This window comes from Sebastes fasciatus, chromosome 20, assembly GCF_043250625.1.
Source record: "Sebastes fasciatus isolate fSebFas1 chromosome 20, fSebFas1.pri, whole genome shotgun sequence".
Taxonomy (NCBI): domain Eukaryota; kingdom Metazoa; phylum Chordata; class Actinopteri; order Perciformes; family Sebastidae; genus Sebastes; species Sebastes fasciatus.
In genome coordinates, this window is record NC_133814.1 from 1,118,159 (window position 1) to 1,140,059 (window position 21,901).

The 21,901-nt window shown below is 46.9% G+C and overlaps 1 protein-coding gene across 2 annotated transcripts in view; it reads left to right on the forward strand.

The window, feature by feature from the left end:
* The first annotated feature begins 357 nt into the window (after positions 1-357).
* LOC141758804 (putative uncharacterized protein MYH16) overlaps positions 358-21,901 on the forward strand; it is a 78,354-nt gene continuing 56,810 nt past the window's right edge. The window contains exon 1 of one of the 2 annotated variants that reach the window (XM_074620490.1): positions 358-513. In XM_074620490.1, coding sequence (XP_074476591.1) covers positions 430-513 — 84 coding nt within the window. In that variant the 5' untranslated portion in view covers positions 358-429. Of the gene's footprint in view, positions 514-11,150; positions 11,298-21,901 lie in introns of those variants that run through there. The other variant, XM_074620489.1, reaches the window with a different exon arrangement.

Below are 21,901 nucleotides of genomic sequence, written 5' to 3' on the forward strand. Positions count from 1 at the left end.
AGATGAGGTGTGTGTTGGGGGGGGGGTTACATATTGTTGAGCTGGAGGCTGGCAGTCTGTCTTCCAGTGTTGTACTGCTGTCAGGAGGTGGTGTGGCTTTAGGCAGGAGGAGTGTATGTGTGTGTGTGTGTGTGGGATGGAGGGAGGGATGGGGGGGCTGTTGAAGCTCGTTTGTGTTTTCTTTTTGCTCGTCACCTCCCTCCCTCCCTCCCTCCCTACCTCCCTCCCTCCCTCCCTCTCCTCAGGGTCAGGTAGCAGGCGTACACACTTTCACACACACTTACACACCCTCTCTCTCTCTCTCTCTCTCTCTCTCTCCCACACACACACTCCCACAGCCTCAAGAGAGCGCACACACACACACATGCTTCACTTCCTCCCCAGAGCCCGCTTGGGTGAAGACATCATGGGCAGCTGTGAGCTGTGAGGATGGAGAAGCGAGTGTGTGTGATCCAGACTGACTTCCACCAGTACAGACCCACCATCGCTCTGCACAGCACCCTCCTGGCACATGTAAGAAGCCTGCCTCTCTTCCTCTGACTCACTCCTTTCTTCTCCCTGCTTTCTTTCTCTGTATTTCTGACTTTCAAGTTCCACCTTTGTTCTTCATCTTTGTTCTTCCTGGCTCATTCCCTCTGCTCCAGTCTGTGTTTAGTGTGTCCCTGTGTTCTCCAGCATGTTGCAGAGCTCCTCCTCACTGCAGGCCCTCACCTCTTAGAAAGAGGAGCAGCTTGTTCGACAGGGGGCGTCAGAGTGTGTAGGATCATGCATTATAAGGCTTCTGGATGTGGCTGCTGTACAGTATGTGCTAGTGAGGTAGCAGCTTTAACAGACACAGATAGCACATCTGTGTCTGTTAAAGCTGCTTCAAAGTATAATTTCTACAGTTCAAGCTGTTAGTCAATCAGCTTTAAATGGTTGCTAATCAAAGCCTCTCTCTCTCTCCCTCTCTCTCTCTCACACACACGCACACACACACACACACACACACACACACACACACACACACACACACACACATGCTACAGAGGAATGCAAACACAGACCAGCATCAGACAGGCTGAAAACACAGAAACAGTACATTTCATGTGCTTGCAAACAGATTTTTAAGTGTGAGCAAAACTTCATCCATGAAGGTTAAAATACGGTCAGTTAAGGTTTAAAAGAACGGTTCAACATTTTGTGAAATTTCCCTTTCTAGCCAAAAGTTAGATAAGAAAATCAATACCACTCTCCTGGTAAATAAGACTAGCCAGCAGGGGGTTAGCTGAGCTTAGCATAAAGACTGGAAACTGGGGGAAACAGCTAGCCTGGTTCTGTCCCAAAGACGTTGGAGAATCTCTAAATGAATCCAGTAAGAATGTTTGATTTTCAGCATGTATGTAGTCAGAGATGTCCTGAAGGCAAATACATACATTAGTCATTGGCAGGAATTATTTATTACATTTTTTCCAGCAACCCAAAAATCAAAGAATAAAGACATTTCTCTCACAGATTAGTGGTATTTTCTTTTTAATTTATTAGGGATATGTAATGTTTTATACTTCTGGTGTATATAATCCAATCAATCTTATTTCCATATATGTATTTTGTATATACAGTTCCCTTTGTTAACACCTTATTTTGAAAAACAGACATAGTCCCACGTGTCTACTTCCTCTAACTTCTCCAAGGTGGTCTCTAGCTCTCCCGTCAGCTCCGTTCTCTTTATCCATCCATGGTCAGCTCCATCGGGGCCGTTTCAATGCAGAGAACATCAATGTCAGTATCTGGGTGATCTACAGTTGTAGCATCGGCCCATTTGACCACGGAGATGAGAGCGACGGCCGGCTCCACCGGCTTTATAAAGTCATTTCAATCAGGAGAGACTCGTATGAATTGAATGGTGATTTTTTACAATGCACAAATTATGAATAGTAACATTCTTTGGTGATTTAGACCCGATATGAAATAATAAGGGGGAAGTGAGGCTGTTATAGGATTTAGGAATTATTCCCCCTGGGTCTAGACACTGGTGATGGTGGTAGTGAAGATTGATGCAGATCCGATGAATGAAGTGGAGCAGGATTACTCTGATGTGATGAATCTGGAGGTGATGGGGTGGCAGTATTCGCATCCGTTTGTGCTGAATGCTGACACTGAAAACAGCTTAGAGGAGAACGTTTTTTAAACTTTTGACAGCAGCAATGTGATTGATTTAGGGAGATATGGCAAGATCTGATTGGTCACTGAAAAGAGAGACGACCATAATCAGCTGACATATTAATAGCCCATGAGAGAGTGACCCAGAATGAATGAGAATGAATGAGATTGCACACCTGGTCTTCCTGACTGAATTTACGCATAAGCTTCATATAGCTCCGGGTATCCAGCTAAAGTCACCACAATGAGAAAAACCCCTGATGACGTCTGGCGTGTTTCTGTTCCTGGCCTGCCTGCCTGCTATCTGTCTATCTACAGTCTAATATAGGACTATGTGACGTTGACCACCTTCTCTCCACTGCAGACCATGATGATCTTTCATGTGGATGCTGGTCTGATCTCTTGTTCTTGTCTCCCTCTGTATTTTCACACCCGTACACACATGCAGCACACACACACACACACACACACACACACACACACACACACACACACACAGCTGCGTCAACCAACAAAGGCCTTACAGCTGTGTGGTTTTCTGCTGCGGGTCATCATTACACTGGAGTGTTTTCAGGGGTCATAGAGAATCCTTTGAACCTTTGTGTGTGTGTTATCTTATAATACATTTGAAAGGTGCTAAATTGAAAGGAATTTACAGATAATCCTATGTTTGGGTCTGTTCAATTTAACCACTGTCAGTGTCAGTCTATAATTTGCTTGCACTGTAGTCCTCAGGTATTTTAATCAGCCCTCTCAGGACAATAACCGGCACTGAAGAGAACAGAAACCCTCCGCTACTGACAACAGTTATCTCTCCGGTGTAATTACCTGACAACAATGATGTCACTGATGTGATTTAAAAGCTGATGTTATTGTACCTGACCTGCAGCCAGTTGACCACATGAGTGTAAGTGAACTGTGAGGAGCCTCAGTGATCAAAGGCTGGCTCTATGACCTGGATCCAGAGTTCATCCAGAGGCCAGGCTTCACCCTGGGAGCAGTTTGCACACTACAGTTTGAAGTTATACTGTACAGTAAACACTCCACTGCAGACATTTTTTAATTATGCCTGTTAATTAAGGCCGTGGGTGTGGTGAGCAACCTGATGTGATAGAGATTGTTCAAGTTGAAAACTAAAGTTGAAAAATAATCTCCGTCGTCCCAGACAACAATACGTTTCCTCTGAGGGAAACTCTCTACAGGACTCCCAGACTGTCAGTGTGTCATGACGGGGACAGACCTGTGATTAAAGGGGGAGAAAGTAGTGAATGTGATGATTCATGATTGTCACAGCCTCTAATGCCCTCCTCCCCCCACCCTATAATAATGCCTTCTCTCTGATCCCACCCCTTACTCAAATGTGCCACAAGTGCGCCAAGGTAGCCATCCTGGTGAAAACGCCAATGGTGCGTGCATATGTGCGCGTGCATGAATATGCGTGTGCATGAGCATCCGGTACATTTAAGGGTCCTGGTTTGGGGGTTTGAAAATATGGTCACCCTAGCCAAATTACTAGCTATAGATAGCTATCCAGCCACTAACTAGCTACATAGATAGACCTGTGTCTAGTTCCTTCTGTCAGTGAGAGTAATCACTAAAACACTGTTGACGTGCTTTTGTACGCTGACCAGCTGGTCTCACAGCCAGCAGCGCCTCTCAGCCCCGAAAACATCGGTCCAAATTATTGGTTAAAGGGGACCTATTATGCTCCATTTACAGCTCTCTATTTTAATTCTGTGACTCACCAGAGGAGTTTTGCATGATTCACAAATCTTCATCTTATGCTGGCTCATCATTGAGGCCCTCAGTTCATCCTCTGTCAGAAACAAGCTGTCGTATCTCATTGACCAAAGTTGTAGAATCCTGGCAAGAGCAGCTCATAGTGCTTGTGAACGTTGCCATGGCAGCGCCTCATTGCTTATTGCATGCGCGCTCCCAAATACATAGTCACAACACCGGTACCGACGTGGAGATGAAGCCGAATGAAACTGAAGCAAAAGAAAATTGCCCTCCAATACCAACAGAAACGAATCATTCTGCTGTAATGAATGTCAACGTGGGCAGTTTTTGTTGGATGCTGTTGCCAACAACAACCCAGAGAGAGCGAGCCGTGTGTGTGTTACTATGCATGAAAGGTTTCCTCCTCACTCGGACAGAGGTGTGCTGACGTAATCTCGTAGCCAAAGTAGAAAAAAACGTTGGAAACGGTCAGAAGCCAGTCTGAAGCCTGATGGTTTGTCACAGGAAATACTTTTACATACGTTTACATCATTATTTGACACTTGGCCATGTTCAATATGAACATCTGACATTGTAACGTTATATATGACAGAAAATAAGGAAAAGCATAATAGGTCCCCTTTAAACTGATCACATACTGGAAATTTAAATGATTACTTTCTCGCCTGAAAAAACATTACAACTTAATAATAACAGCTTTTTTAAGGCTTAAAAACAGCTTTTTGGCAAATAAAGGATGATAACCATGGATGTAACACTGTCGACGGGCAACGCTAAGCTAAATAATGACTCTTCTGCTGTAAACAGAAGGGAGAACACAAAATGATGAAATGCAGAAGCTCCCTAGTTCATTCAAAGAATAGGTGGCGCAGGCTGCTCTCGTAATAACTGAACAGCTTCTCCTTGTGGATCAGCAGCTTGCTCAAAAAGAATGTGAGTTAATGAGTCTCAAAACCAACTCTACCAAAATTGAACATTATACAAAGCTTTGAACCAGGATACAGACTTTGCAAGGTTGTCGTATTAGCATCATGTTCTCATTCAAAAGTAGTTTGGCAAGTTCCATGTTTGTGGAAAGTGACAACGAGTGGGATTATATACATTGGTACAACGTTCAAGGAGTCTGTAGTCAGTAGACGGTGTGAATAGGAGTTGAAGTGGTGAGCAGCTGTTCAAATAAAAGAAAGGAATGAAGATCATGAGATTAATATCCCAGTTACCTCCACTCAGACTGGAAATGCCAGGAATCAGAAGAAGAGGGAGTTTCTTGGGACATTGCAGCATTGTCTAGGAATACTGTGAAAAAAAGACATTTCTACTCACTAGAAACAGAGCTGTGAATCAGACGGACAGTTGGACAGTTTGTTTTACTGGGAGGAGAAGAAGTGTGTCTGCTTCACTCTGCGGGTTTGATCGGACAAACATCTCTGAGCTTCAAGTCAAAACACGAAAACTTTGCTAAAGTGTAACTGGCATTCATCATGCACAGAGGGATTGTGCTGCAACAAAGAGGTTGAGCCCTGTGATCATGCTAAAGGTGAACCATTGATGTGTCACATTTATCTTCGGCTTTTTCTGGCATCAGTGTGCATGTTGATGTTGATGTTGAGTGCGATGCTAAATCCTACACTGACAGCTAGAGATATTGTGTTTAAACTGACTACATGCAAAGGAAGTTCAGGTGTGTCAGCAGGTAGATCCTCATGGTGGTTAAAACACACATGTCCTAAATCTTTGGCTCTTTTCAGACCTGGTATTAACATGCGTCCTCAGTGATCCGATCACAAGTGGACAGCAGGTACAAGTCAAGTGTGAATTCACTCAAGATGCATTGATATCAGATCTTTCAGACCACATTCAGAGGTGGTCTGGGCACATGTGACCACATTCTTTTAGCAGTGTGTGGTGAATGTGTCCTGGGTCACATTAAGCACCGCCTACTCATCTGATGTCCCGCTGGGATCCGCGAGATCACTGAGCTCCTCAGGTGTACAGACAGACAGGCAGACGTGAGCGCTTGTCAGCATGGAAACGGCCTCTGTGCTCTACTGTATCCTGTCAGTACAACTGTATTTTATTAAAATACACATTATCTATAGGCTACATATCTACAGACTATCAGACTGGACAGGGGACATGCATTATTGTCATACTGTCGGTGATGTGTGTGTGTTTTTGTTCCAGTGCTCTGCACAGGGCTGACACCCGACCGCCTGTCTGGCTTTAAACCGGGAGGTCCCTGGGGACCGCCGGTACAATAACCTTATATTTTGATGTTATTTAAATGTACCCAAACTCACGGATATGTAGGATATTACTACTGACATTACTGTAATATTACGTCACAATGTCTGCTATATTAGCCATGTGTTTACTACGTGTTTATCTGCATATAGAGCAGGGAAGTGAGATCTGATCACAAGTGGTCACTGGAGATGCATTCTAATGCCAGGTGTGAACAGACGTACTTAAAGCTGTCCACTTGTGATCCGATCACTGAGGACGCATCTTAATACCAGGTCTGAACAGGGCCTTATTTGGACAACATGGCGATTACTGTTGCACACTTCAGAAAGATGATACCACATTTCCCTGTCTAATTTCTCCACTGACAAAAGTTTGAGCGGTAAACTCACTGTCAGTGTTCAGAGAGCTGAGCTAATGACAGCTCTTTTCCAATGGCACAGATACCAGCGCTCAAGCAGCAACAGGTTTTTCTGTGTGTGTGTGTGTGTGTGTTTATGTGTGTGTGTGTGCGTTCTGCCTGTCATTGCCTTGTAAACCTCTTCTTTACAGCCTCTCCGGGAACCATCACCTTAACGTGGTGGAGAGGTTTGTGTGTCCCTATGACCCTGAGGGCTGTGTTGTCTGGAGCCTCGTGCTCCTGGTAGGGTCTCCCATGGCAAATTGGTCTTAGGTGAGGGGCCGGACTAAGAATGGTTCACAAAAAACCCAATGACGACACGAGGCAGAGGAGGAGTTACCCGGCCCGGAGGAAGCCCGGGGCCCACGTCTGGAGCCAGGCCCAGACGGAGGGCCCGTCAACGAGCGTCTGGTGGCCGGGCTTGCCACGGAGCCCGGCCGGGGATACCCCGAAAAAGGAACGTGGCACCCCCCTCCTCTCCATCCTGTGGGCTCACCACCTGCGGGAAAAACCGCTTGGGTCGGGTGCGCTGCCACACGGGTGGCAGTGAAGGCCAGGGACCTCGACGGACCGGACCCGGGCGGCAGAGGCTGGCTCTGGGGACGTGGAACGTCACCTCTCTGTGGGGGAAGGAGCCGGAGCTTGTGCGGGAGGTGGAGCGCTATCAGTTGGATCTGGTAGGGCTTACCTCTACGCACAGCCTCGGTTCTGGAACCGTACTCTTGGATAGGGGTTGGACCCTATTCTTCTCTGGAGTTGCCCATGGTGTGAGGCGCCGGGCGGGTGTGGGGATACTCACAAATCCCCGGCTGAGTGCCGCTACGTTGGAGTTTACCCCGGTGGACGAGAGGGTCGCCTCCCTACGCCTTCGGGTTATGGGGGGGAAAACTCTGACTGTTGTTTGTGCGTATGCACCAAACAGCAGTTCGGAGTATTCGGCCTTCTTGGAGACCCTGAATGGAGTCCTGTATGGGGCTCCAGTAGGGGACTCCATAGTTCTCCTGGGAGACTTCAACGCGCACGTGGGCAACGATGGAGACACCTGGAGTGGCGTGATTGGGAGGAACGGCCTCCCTGATCTAAACCCGAGTGGTCGTTTGTTGTTGGACTTCTGTGCTAGTCATGGATTGTCCATAACGAACACCATGTTCGAACATAAGGATGCTCATAAGTGTACGTGGTACCAGAGCACCCTAGGCCGAAGGTCGATGATCGATTTTGTAATCGTATCATCTGATCTGAGGCCGCATGTTTTGGACACTCGGGTGAAGAGAGGGGCGGAGCTGTCAACTGATCACCATCTGGTGGTGAGTTGGGTCAGAGGGTGGGGGAAGACTCTGGACAGACCTGGTAAGCCCAAACGCGTAGTGAGGGTGAACTGGGAACGTCTGGAGGAGGCCCCTGTCCGAGAGATCTTCAACTCACACCTCCGGCGGAGCTTTTCTGGCATCCCTGTGGAGGTTGGGGGCATTGAACCCGAGTGGACGATGTTCAAAGCTTCCATTGCTGAAGCTGCGGCGGTGAGCTGTGGTTTTAAGGTCTTAGGTGCCTCAAGGGGCGGCAACCCTCGAACACCGTGGTGGACACCGGTGGTCAGGGAAGCCGTCCGACTGAAGAAGGAGGCCTTCCGGGATATGTTATCTCGGAGGTCTCCGGAGGCAGTTGCAGGGTACCGACGGGCCCGAAGAGCAGCAGCCACTGCCGTGACGGAGGCAAAGCAGCGGGTGTGGGAGGAGTTCGGAGCAGCCATGGAGAAGGACTTTCGGTCGGCACCAAAGTGCTTCTGGAAAACCATCCGGCACCTTAGGAGGGGGAAACGGGGAACCATCCAAGCTGTGTACAGTAAGGATGGGACACTGTTGACCTCAACTGAGGAGGTAATCGGGCGGTGGAAGGAGCACTTTGAGGAACTTCTGAATCCGACCAATACGCCCTCTATGGTAGAGGCAGAGCTGGAAGCTGATGGGGGACCATCATCAATTACCCTGGTGGAAGTCACTGAGGTAGTCAAACAACTCCACAGTGGCAAAGCCCCGGGGGTTGATGAGATCCGCCCTGAAATGCTGAAGGCTCTGGGTGGGGAGGGGCTGTCTTGGATGACACGTCTCTTCAACACCGCGTGGAAGTCGGTGACAGTGCCTAAGGAGTGGCAGACCGGGGTGGTGGTTCCCCTTTTCAAAAAGGGGGACCAGAGAGTGTGTGCCAATTACAGGGGTATCACACTGCTCAGCCTCCCTGGTAAAGTCTACTCCAAGGTGCTGGAAAGGAGGGTTCGGCCGATAGTCGAACCTCGGATCGAAGAGGAACAATGCGGATTCCGTCCTGGCCGTGGAACAACGGACCAGCTCTTTACTCTCGCAAGGATCCTGGAGGGGGCCTGGGAGTATGCCCATCCAGTCTACATGTGCTTTGTGGACTTGGAGAAGGCATATGACCGGGTCCCCCGGGAGATACTGTGGGGGATGCTGCGGGAGTATGGGGTGAGGGGGGCACTTCTCAGGGCCATCCAATCCCTGTACGCCCAAAGCGAGAGCTGTGTTCGGATCCTCGGCAGTAAGTCGGACTCATTTCCGGTGGGGGTTGGCCTCCGCCAGGGCTGCGCTTTGTCACCAATCCTGTTCGTGATATTCATGGACAGGATATCGAGGCGTAGTCGGGTGGAGGAGGGTTTGCAGATCGGTGTGCTGAGGATCTCATCGCTGCTTTTTGCAGATGATGTGGTCCTGTTGGCATCATCGGTCTGCGACCTCCAGCACTCACTGAATCGGTTCGCAGCCGAGTGTGACGCAGTCGGGATGAGAATCAGCACCTCTAAATCTGAGGCCATGGTTCTCAGCAGGAAACCGGTGGATTGCCTACTCCGGGTAGGGAATGAGTCCTTACCCCAAGTGAAGGAGTTTAAGTATCTCGGGGTCTTGTTCGCGAGTGAGGGGACGATGGAACGTGAGATTGGTCGGAGAATCGGAGCAGCAGGGGCGGTATTGCATTCGCTTTACCGCACCGTTGTGACGAAAAGAGAGCTGAGCCGGAAGGCAAAGCTCTCGATCTACCGTTCAATCTTCGTTCCTACTCTCACCTATGGTCATGAGTGTTGGGTCATGACCGAAAAAACGAGGTCGCCGGTGCAAGCGGCCGAAATGGGTTTCCTCAGGAGGGTGGCTGGCGTCTCCCTTAGAGATAGGTTAAGAAGCTCAGTCATCCGTGAGGAACTCGGAGTAGAGTCCTTGCTCCTTTGCGTCGAAAGGAGCCAGTTGAGGTGGTTCGGGCATCTAGCACGGATGCCTCCTGGGCGCCTCCCTTGGGAGGTGTTCCAGGCACGACCAGCTGGGAGGAGACCACGGGGAAGACCCAGGACTAGGTGGAGAGATTATATCTCTACTCTGGCCTGGGAACGCCTCGGGATCCCCCAGTCAGAGCTGGTTAATGTGGCCCGGGAAAGGGAAGTTTGGGGTCCCCTGCTGGAGCTGTTGCCCCCGCGACCCGATCCCGGATAAGCGGTTGAAGATGGATGGATGGACCTCTTCTTTACATCTCACTGTGGAAATTCAGCTCAAATCTGTTTTTCCAAAGAAAGAAACAATTTTTTTATTTTTTTATTATGGTCTGTTCCGTGGACAGACCCAAATCAACATCTTGTTTCTCCAGAACGAGTATGACGCTTAACTGTCACCCAGTGTTAATGCAGTTAAAACACATACAAGCCATCCCGTCCCACCTCCGGTGAAGGAGGCAGCAGGCCGGTGCGGTCACACCCGACCATGATCACACTAACATAAGCGGACAAAGCCGGCGGCGTGAGGCTGTGTCTGACATTCATCACAATTCTGCACTGGTGGTAGTTACTTGTTGAGTACAAAATGAAGTCAGCTGTGATGGAGGTAGTCAGTGGAGGGACAGGGATGTTATCATCTGGCTTCCACTGCACATCAACTTTGAAATGAAACTGTAAATGCTGACTTCAGTGGCCTCCGTGTTTAGTTCCGTAAGGCAGTGTGAGACGTCTTTGGTATTGTTCTTTTGTGCATGCGGATCAGTTTAAGACCGCGACCAGTTCACACTGGAATCTGATATTGGCCACATTTAAAACATGTGAACAGCAACAATGGATCTGAGTGATAAATCCAAACTGAGCACTGATGCTTGCAGTGAACGTAGCCGTAATGAATTTGTCACTGATATATTTATGTCACAGTGCCGTAAAATAGATTTTTAAAATTGGTGCTTCTCTTTCTCATCTACCCGGCTGGAGGCAGCAGACATAGTTTCCCCCTTTGACTGCAGACCACTCAGCATCAATGCACCAGCAAGGGAAGAAAGTTTGATATTGTTTTAGTGAAAGAAGGCCAGCAGGAGGCCGAGAGGAGGAAATGTGTGCAGTGTGCACGTATTTATACATGCACGTGGATGTCTTTCAGAGCTCTTTGACAGTGTCGGTGTGTGGATGGAGGGGAGAGAGAGGGGGGGAAGGGGGGTACAGTCCAGACTCCCGACCGAAGGGAACAAAAGTGAGAGACTCAGTCAGAGAGCCAGCCAGCCAAGCTGAAATATCAGGCTTTCTGTATGTGCGAGAGCTGTGTGAGTGTAGTTGGAGGTCGGGTCTTTGCCATCGCAGCAGCACATTGATACACAGCAGGCAGGGATGAGGGAGAGAGAGGAGCTGAGGAGAGCCATAGAGCAGAGTGACCGACTCCTCTCCGAGGTCCGTGAGCTAGAGGAGCAGAACATCCAGCTTAACAAGGAAAAGAATGAGGTGGCCACTAAATACCGAGCTGTAAGTCTGCTGCTCTGCTCTGCTGCGTCTCTCCCTTTACTTCTCCTTCTCTTTTCTCATTTTTTCCCTTTAAAAAAAAGTCATTCCTCTTTTGTTTCACTAACTTGATACTTTAGAACTCACTTGAATTGTGATTCAGTCTGAATTTGTGCTCGATAAGGGATTTTGAACGTGGTCATTATACCAACCCCGGGTGGATGAAATCAAGTGGATAATGATACCCTAGCAGAGGGAGAGAGGGAGAGATGCAGCCACCATGGCAGTCGCTGTGTTCAAGCTTGTTTTAATGCTGCGTTTCTCTCTGTGGCTTTTTACTGCTGTGTTGACCATTTTCCAGCTGATCGTTTTATTGAGAGACCAAGTACAGAGTGTGTGTTTTTACTGAGACTGCTGTCATAGTTGTGTGAGGCACCGTGTCATGCTGTTTCCTGGCCTGAGGTGCACGGTATGATTGATTGGTTTACTGCCACGAGGACTGTTTGAGTGGCACATCCCATTTGGTTGAGAGGAGGTGTTACCGCAAGTGTACTGTAAGTGTGAGAAGTCTACCACGGATTTTTGAGATCAACAGTAAAACAATACTGTTCATCCAGTATAATAAGAACTTAAAGCTGCACTAATCAATGTTTCTATATCAACAATATAACAAATGAGGCCAATGAAATCAGTCTTTCCACCTTTGTCAACCATTTTTCCAACCAAAGCAGGCAGCGGTTTTCTTTGAAAAAGTCCCGATAAACCAGGCCGTTCTCAATCTCAGGGTGTTAAATACTGAGGCTTTGTCTTGGCGCCTGTATGAGACGCACCGGGCTTTCCATTAACTACAAAGCAAACCCATCCACGGCAACCAGGGCTGGACTGGCCATCTGGCATACCGGGCACTTTCCTGGTAGGCCGACGTGCCTTTTGGATTTACGCAACTGTCTTTTTTTTTGTCTAACTGGCCAATAAAATAGATAGTTTTTGCAAAAATGTATATGTCTTGGAAGTGAAGATAACTTCTTCGATTGTTTCATTTTCCAAAAGTGAGTCAATGTCCCATTTTGAAGTGAATCTCTCCTTGAGGCAGAGGATTGAGAGTGTGGAGCAGCACTGCTGTGGCCAATGTTTGTGGAAAGCGATCCAGGGTTGCCCACGGGATTTAGTCATTACTGGTGCTGAGTGCCTTAGCAGACGCTTCAGACGGCTTTGATGGAGCGCATCGTAAACCGCCTTGAGGAGCTGGACATTGGCTCTCGTCACTCTGCATTTTACTGCCGTCTGGATATGACAAATTCATGTGTCACTGTTGATCTTCGTATGTAGTGCCTTTATACTAGTCAGTTGTTTTTTATCAGACTCAGAGTGATTTAAGTGATTTCTGTACACAGACCCATATTTGATGATCATAAACCAAACAACTACTGTCAGAAATCACTTAACCGGTGCTTTTTCCTTTCTGAAATCATAAGAAGTCAGTCTAATATGTGGGATAATTTGGGTTTAATATCATTGCAAATCTGTTTTTCTTTTCTAGATCCTTCTTTTATACTCAGTCTTTCATGTCAGAGGAGGTAAATTGAGAACAATAACTCCTAACTCCTTTTTTATTACGCTTTTACACAAAAAAAAATGGTTGTTGTTTTTTAATTTTTTTAAATGCAGATATGCTTTGACTCCAACTGTTTCTTTTCTTCACTGCTTAGATTAGCCAACCATAAATTATGAAGTTAATTTGTGGAAGAGACAGATCAGCCTGCATAATTCATACCTCGGAGCCCTTCTGATTTGACTGCAGTGAGAAATGTGACCCCTTGTCAGAGCTATTTAGTGCTGCTGCTGCTGCTTGTAGGAAGCCTTCCAGTTTTCCAGGGGAAATTTGTCCCGTTCTTCATTATTCCGTCGTGTACTTAAAGGCTGAAGACACCGCACACGTCTTTCATCAGGGCTACGAATAATTCCTGCTTCTTAATCAACCTTAATACACTGCTGCCCTGAGGTCAGCACTGTCCTGACAGACCAACATACTTTTCATTTACTGTTTAATGCGCGAAAAATGTATTTCTTCAAACTATGTTCTCCAAAAAAGAGATAGAAAAACGTTTCCATTTTGCTACTCTCCCACACATAAACTGGTATCTATAAAGGAAGAATGTCCGGTGAGAATGTGCACACCTCGCGCATACTTCAGACCAGACGTACATAAATCAGCTCACTGTTAATGATCATTTAACTTTATCCTGAATTGTGAAGCACTTTCTAAAGTCGATTTCAACATCAGCGCTATGAATGAATCATTGATCATCATTCTGACATTTATTGATAATGATGATTCAGAATTTACTGCAATGATGGTTTGTAAAAACGTGATGAATTAGTGCACATGTGTACATGTGTGTCCAGCTCCACAATGATTGAGATATATAAAAAAGAATCAGACGTATGTGCAACTTTATAAATCTGACGAAAATAGTGTGTTTGCATATTTCTGTCTTGTGAATCTACACAGAGATTTATGTATCTGGCTCCAGGTGTTATGTAGGTCTCTCGCTCTCTGGTTTACTAGAAGCATCTTATGATTCCATCCATCCATCCATCCATCCATCCATCCATCCATCCATCCATTATCTTCCGCTTATCTGGGGCCGGGTCTCGGGGGCAGCAGGCTTAGCAGGGAATTCCAGACGTCCGTCTCCTCAGCATCATTTCCCAGCTCTTCCTGGGGAACCCCGAGGCATTCCCAGGCCAGACGACATGTCTAATCTCTCCAGTGTGTTCTGGGTCTGCCCCGGGGCCTCTTACCAGTTGGATGTGCCCGGAAAACCTTTAAAGGGAGGCGTCCAGGAGGATCCTGATCAGATGCCCGAACCACCTCAGCTGGCCTCTTTAGAGGTGAAGGAGCAGCGGCTCTACTCCGAGCTCCCTCCGGATGTCTGAGCTCCTCACCCTACCCACTCTTTCTCTAAGGCTGAGCCCAGCCACCCGACAGAGGAAACTCATTTCGGGCGTTTGTATCCGCAATCTCATTCTTTTGTTGTTTCCAAAGCTCATGACCAGAGGTGAGGGTTGGAACGTAGATGGACCGGTAAATCGAGAGACTTGCCTTCTGGCTCAGCTCCCTCTTCACCACAATAGTCCGGTACAACGCCGGCATAACTGCTGACACAGCACTGAACCGCCTGTCCATCTCCCGCTCCATTTTACCCTCACTCATGACTAAGACCCCGAGATACATGAACTCCCTCGCTTGGGGCAGTGACTCACTCCCCACGGAGGGTGCAATCCATTGTTTTCTGGCAGAGTAGTTGTAGCATGCTAACATTTGCTAATTAGTACCAAACACAAAGTACAACCGATTATTGGACAAATTAAAATTTTGGTAGCAGAAGAAAAATCAGGGGTTCACCAAGTTCCACCAAGTAGTTGTTGAGACACTTGCCTAAAATTGAAAAAAGTCAACCTCATGGTGGCACTATATGAAAATACTGATCCCCAAAGTCATCAGAACTGACTGACCGACATTGCAATCCCTAGCCATGCTTCTAGCATGGCTAAAAAGTGCCACTAAGGGAAAACTCAGAAAACCAGAGGAAAAAGATGTGACAGTACCACCCACTCTTTGTGATTAACTACGCACAAGTGCAGTGCAAAAACACCAATAAAAACGACATTGAAAATAAATGAGGTATTAGAGGATTACCACTGCAAGAAGAAGTGGAAAAGAATAGATTTTTCATCGATTCTACTGTTGTTGCAACTATCTTTTGTACAAATGGATTTAAACAGAGAGAGAAGTCCACTATTTACCCCTCAATTACTGCTAATGAGAAATAAATGTGTAGCGTTCCTGCAGAGCTATCCAGATGCCCCAGTTCTGCATGTGGAAAAACTTTCAGTCTGGACCAGCTCTGAAGTTTCTGGGGCCCAAGGCAAACTAAGGGACAAAAGACTGGCAGGGAGAGATGAATTAGGGGGGAGAGGGGAGGAGAGGAGGGTGAAGAGAGGAGAGGAATTGAAGACTGATTTGATGTTCAGGGACAAGGGGGAAGGAAGCAAATGAATGTATGAACAAATTGGTCAGAAGAGATAACCTTTGAGGGTAACTTGGAGTGAAAGTCTGTCAGATTGACTGCATGGTTAATAGGAAGCTACTGACGGCTCTGCTTTGAGCTTTATTTGGGTTTTTTCCCTCTATCATTAAAAAAGAATCTTTCTTTCTCAGATGGTGCGTTTTGATGTTTTTAGCTGTGACTGTAAGGATGGCAGTGTTGGTTGTTCAGTCAATACTTTAATCCAGACTGAAATATCTCAACAACTATTGGATCGATTGCAATGAAATTTTGTACAGACGTTTATGGTCACCTGATGCTCTGGGTCTGCACTAAAGCTCTAGCCTCACACTCTAAGAAACCAACTTCCAGCAATTAAAATGGCCGTAGGTGTATGTACATGCTGCTGAGACTGTTTGTGACTACAAACCCATACACTCGTCTCCACCGGAGTAGATTTGGCTGCTGGTGATGATACCAGCTATACTCGCTGTCTTTGACTATCCCTGTAGGCCTACATGTCAAACTTCTGCCTGTATGCCATAGAATACCATAGGCATAGGCTACTGCAGGGCCTTGGGCCTCGCCATGTTGTTCATGTTCCAGAGTCAGACAGTATGCAGTGCTCGTTGGCCTATGGATACTATTCCTGAAAAGTCAGACGAGAGTCACTGCTGCAGTTTGGTTATTATACCAAGGCACCATTTGAACGGTGCTGCACTAAAACTAGTGACATTTCTATCAACCTCATCTGTGCTTTGTGTTTAGTGCTAGCAAACAAAGACAGTGAACATGCTAGACATCACCATGTTATTGCCATTGTGAGCATGTTGCCTTACTAGCATTAGTATTTAGCTCAAAGCACCACTGTCTAAATACAGCCTCACAGAGCTGCTGCAGACTCATAGTCTTGCTTTTTTTGTTGTTGTTTTTTACAAGACTGCATGGTAGCTATCATACTAAAAACATCCTGCAACGGAACCCGCAACCTCCTCTTCCCTCCGGTGTTATCACTCATCTTGTTTTTAGAATGTTAAAAGGCAGTTAGCAATTAAATGTCAGGTTTTGAGGTTTTCTACCTGATAGACGTACTGTGACTCTCAGGATATGGGTTGCATTTGGCACAGAGCAGCCAAACATAATCAGATATCATCTGTGCAACCTGAGGGTTTTCCTGCAATGCTTTCATCTACAGTAACCACGTCCTAACATTACCTTATAACTCTGTAATCAGTATCAACCGCAATTCAGATCTCTCGGTAAATTAATGAACATGGCGTAATTTCAGCAGTGTAAACAGGAAACTGGCCATCCTTTATAGTGTTTCATGATTCCAAGTCTTAGAGTTGGTATGATGAAAATGTGAATTAGTGCATATCTGATTCACTGGCAGCCTTGAGTGTTGGTGTTGGACATGAGTGGTGTCTGTAGAGGCAGCTCAGTGTCTCTGGCTTCTCCAGCTCAAGTGGGAGTTACATGAACGGATCTCTCTGTGCTGCCTCTCCGCACAACAACCCAGACCACATTGTCAAAGAAAACAATCTGAATTCTCAGAGATCCTATGTTTTCATGTTTTTTTAGGGTGGCTGGATGTCTTCCACGGCTCAGTGGCACTGGCAGAGTGCTTATCCTTTCTCATATAGCTGTGTCCACTTTTGGGCAGTTTTAGATTCGGTGTTATTCTAGCTTTATGTAATTTAGAAAGGTCATATGGTTGCTTTTCCACAGACTTTGGTTTAGAGTGAGAATCATTGTTGCTATAAAATGCTGTACAATGAATGTGCTGGAATTTGGAGTCTGGAGTTTTCTGATTTTCACCTCATTGCATTTGCATGTTGGTTTCCATTTTAGCCACAAATGGCTCTCAGTCTGCAGTTTCTGATAAAGTCGATGGCTATCAAATGTTCTAAAATATGTACATTCTCTACATGTCAACATGGGTCTACAACCTTTTTTTCCTCTTTGAGCTAATTTGACAAAATGAAAGTGGCTAAGAGCTACTCATAGCATCAAGTTGTACATCACCAATAGCAGACATAATTTCTGTCTTACTTTAATGGTCCTTTAATAACGTCTCAGCCACCACAGTCATTGCATCTGTTTCAATCCTGCCATAGGCAAAGGGCTTTTAGTGTTTCGTTAGGATGTGTCCAGTAAACGAAGCGTCTGTTGCTGTGTTGGCTTTCTTCGTCACTTTGGTAAACAGAGACTGTTGTTGACCGTTGTTTTCGGCTCCTTTACCTTCTCTGTTTGTAGAGCGCTACCAGCCGGAAAGTCCCATGAAAAGGTGCAGTGGACTTTGGTGAAGTGGCGATCAAAGTTACATCTTTGTAATGCGACACACATATTTGTCGTTCATGTTCGAGAAAAAAACTCATGAAAATATTTTTTGTCTTTTATTGGCCTGGCTATTTTCTGGGGACATTGTCAAATCTGCTGTGCGCTTGCTAGTTTACTCACATCGCTTTGTTACGGCATCTCTGCAGCGTAACTTCTTTAATACACAGCAGATTGGCAAATCGAGCGTAGCGTTAGTTCAGGCAGGCCATGATGTCAAGCTCTGCTCATACGATGGCGATCAGCTGATAACAGCTGATCTTAAGCCAGCCCAATCAGCTGATGCATCAGCTGACAGATCAGCTGATTCCCCTCTATGCATTCATTGGTCAATTTCATACAGGGCGCCTTATTTAAGCTGCTTCAGCTGGCCTACCGTTGCTGCTTCCTCTACAAGCCGCTCGCAACATGAGAACAACCAGATTTTCCACGTACAAGCTTCAACTTACCCTGCTGCTCGTCATGTCAATTTCCGTCCATGATGACTGAGCTATGGAGTCACAACAACAGCATCCGAGGCAGAGGAAGCCATCGGCAAAGAGAGCCCGTTCCCTATCCGCCGGAGCTCGCATCTGATAAGTAGACATTCAAGTTCTGCTCCCAGCATTTCCTAATGGCGAGTGTCCAGGCTCCTACAAGTCCTGGTTGAAAACCACATCACGGCTCCAGTCGGGTCTTCTCATGAAGAGCTTTTTGAAATGTTTTTGGAAAGCGTCCATGGCAAAACTCCACCAGCAGATCTTCTCAAATCCTGCGCTCCCAGGAAAGCCGCTGAGAAAAGGAAAGAAAGTGCCCGAAACTCCGCTGCAGTCCCAGCTACGGCCGCTGAGCCGCCATCCAAAAGAGCACGAGATCCAGCGGTCCAAGCCCCGGTCCGAGCCCTGGTCCGAGGCCCGGTCCAAGCCCGGTCCAAGCCCCGGTCCAAGCCCAGCAGTCCGAGCTACAGCCCCGGCAGCCGGCTCCCTGGAGCAGGAGGACAACCCTGTCATGACAGCTCTATCCAGCATCCAGTCGTCACTCGCCAATATGACTCCAGATCCAAGCTTTGAGTCCGTGTCGGCATCTCCAGCAAGCCGGCTTCTTTCAAAACACGGAAGGGCCGTCACCTCTACGCGCGCCACAGATCGATGACGTCATTCCATCGAGCTTTGATGACGTCACAGTCCCGCGGAGATTTCTGGGAATTGCAGTCCAGGTCTCCACCAGGGTCCATTATTTCCACTTGCTGCTGCAATTTCGCACAATCTGAGAAGCCAAATCCTTGCAGCCATCCTTCATAAAGGGTGCTTTGGTGCTTACACAGACCTGTTATTAGAAACTGTTTTCCTCACAGCATTTTCAGGTTTCTTAAAGGTGGCGAGTTCACTACACGCACCAAATTTTCGATCCTTCGCATGATCTCACTATAGCTGACGTAACCATTAACACTCAGTATTTCACCATATTTTTAAAAAAACACTCAAGACTGATGGAGATAGGAAGGAACATCTGTTTTAATCTCTGAGTCTAATCCCGTCTTCAATGATCCACTATCTGAGATGCCGACCTCAAGCCAGCCAATGAGAGTCATTCTTTGTCACAGAGGAGGGGAAGCCCATGTCCCAAGCTTGGTTTGCCTCACACCTTCGCCTCCTCTGCCAATCATGCGGACTGCCACCAGAACGCTGCACTGCGCATTCTCTCCGCACAGGAGCAGAAACAACAGCAGCATTAACAGCTCTTGTCTCCACACTCGAGGCTTGGGGCCGATGGTCATCAACCGCTTATGAGCGCTATCTCCGGCCGGAGGCTCAAGACATCCTCGAAGCTCAAAAGCTATGAGTGCTCAGTAACTTGCTGGCTATATATAGTAAATGTTACGGCATATCTGCTTGACTCTCTCATTTAACTTTCTAGCCATATGCCTCAGCCTGCAACCTGTGAAGAATCAAAAGGCTTCACTGTACATGTTTTAGTCTAATTAGCTTTCCATTAAGTCGTACTGCTGGCCCCTCTGCTGGCTCTTCCATGTAGGCGCTGGGAAGGCCAGGGAGGTTTTCTTGGAGTGGTCATTTTTGGGGCTCCCTGCGCTCCCTGCTTTTAGCTTTCCATGTATGCACATGGAAGGGCAAGGAGGTGTGCTCTCCTTGCCTTATGCTTTCCACGTATGCGCGTGGAACCACGTATGCACATGGAACCACGTATGCACATGGAAGGGTGCAACCTGTGTAGATGCAAGCGAGCTGAAGTTTCATGAAGCATCAAAGCTTTCCAGCATATTGGTTCGGAAAAGGGTTAATATCTGGATGTATCATGTGCACGAAACCACCTGGTGGTCAAAGATTATAAAACAGGCAGATATGATCTTAACCATGTGATATACTGTATTTTGCGCCAGTAAAGGCTGTTCAGAATGACTATATATTACAAGGTAATCCATTTATATCCATGTAATATAATGTCCATTTTCTAGTAAGTATATTTTGAGTTTATAACATACATGTATATTAAACTGTAATTGTTTTATGCATCTTATGTGTGTAAACCAATTCTTGGTCAATAATTGTATTGTAGTGTAGTATAATATAATATAATATAATATAATAATGGCAGGAGGGGTAATATTAGTGTTCTGTGTCACTTCTGGAAAGTGGCATTGGTTTAACCAGTGTACGAGTTTTCACTGGGTGCTCAGCTAGCTCCTCCTGTGGCTCTTCCATGTAAGCGCATGGAAGGCCAGGGAGGTTTTCCTGGTGTGGTAATTTTTGGGGTCTCACTGCTGCGCTCCTGCCTTTGGCTTTCCATGTATGCACATGGAAGGGCAAGGAGGAGTGCTCTCCTTGCCTCATGCTACCACGTAGGCTCGTGGATCCACGTATGCGCGTGGATGGGCGCAACCTGTGTAGATGCAGATGGCATCACTGTATGTCGTTTGAATCTGCACGGGTTTCACTGGGTGCTCAGCTAGCTCCTCCTGTGGCTCTTCCATGTAAGCGCATGGAAGGCCAGGGAGTTTTTCCTGGTGTGGTAATTTTGGGGTTTTGCTGCTGCGCTCCTGCCTTTAGCTTTCCATGTATGCACATGGAAGGGCAAGGAGGAGTGCTCTCCTTGCCTTATGCTTTCCACGTATGCACGTGGAGGGGCGCAACCTGTGTAGATGCAGGCGAGCTGAAGCTTCATGAAGCATCAAAGCTTTCCAGCATATTGGTTCGGGAAAGGGTTAATATCTGGATGCATCATGTGCACGAAACCACCTGGTGGTCAAAGATTGTAAAACAGGCAGATATGATCTTAACCATGTGATCTGTGATACACTGTATTTTACGCCAGTAAAGGCTGTTCAGAATGATTATATATTACAAGGTAATCCATTTATATCCATATAATATAATGTCCATTTTCTAGTAAGTATATTTTGAGTTTATAACATACATATATATTAAACTGTAATTGTTTTATGCATCTTATGTGTGTAAACCAATTCTTGGTCAATAATTGTATTGTATTGTAGTGTAGTATAATATAATAATGGCAGGAGGGGTAATATTAGTGTTCTGTGTCACTTCTGGAAAGTGGCATTGGTTTTCACAGGGTGCTCAGCTAGCTCCTCCTGTGGCTCTTCCATGCAAGCGCATGGAAGGCCAGGGAGGTTTTCCTGGTGTGGTAATTTTTGGGGTCTCACTGCTGCGCTCCTGCCTTTAGCTTTCCATGTATGCACATGGAAGGGCAAGGAGGAGTGCTCTCCTTGCCTCATGCTACCACGTAGGCTCGTGGAGGGGCGCAACCTGTGTAGATGCAGATGGCATCACTGTATGTCGTTTGAATCTGCACGGGTTTCACAGGGTGCTCAGCTAGCTCCTTCTGTGGCTCTTCCATGTAAGCGCATGGAAGGCCAGGGAGGTTTTACTGGTGTGGTCATTTTGGGGTTTTGCTGCTGCGCTCCTGTCTTTGGCTTTCCATGTATGCACATGGAAGGGCAGGGAGGAGTGCTCTCCTTGCCTTATGCTTTCCACGTATGCACGTGGAGGGGCGCAACCTGTGTAGATGCAGATGGCATCACTGTATGTCGTTTGAATGTGCACGGGGTTCACAGGGTACTCAGCTAGCTCCTCCTGTGGCTCTTCCATGTAAGTGCATGGAAGGCCAGGGAGGATTGCCTGGTATGGTTGTTTTGGGGGTCTTTGCTGCTGCTCTCCCTGCCTTTGGCTTTCCATGTGTGCACAATGAAGGGCAAGGAGGAGTGCTCTCCTTGCCTCATGC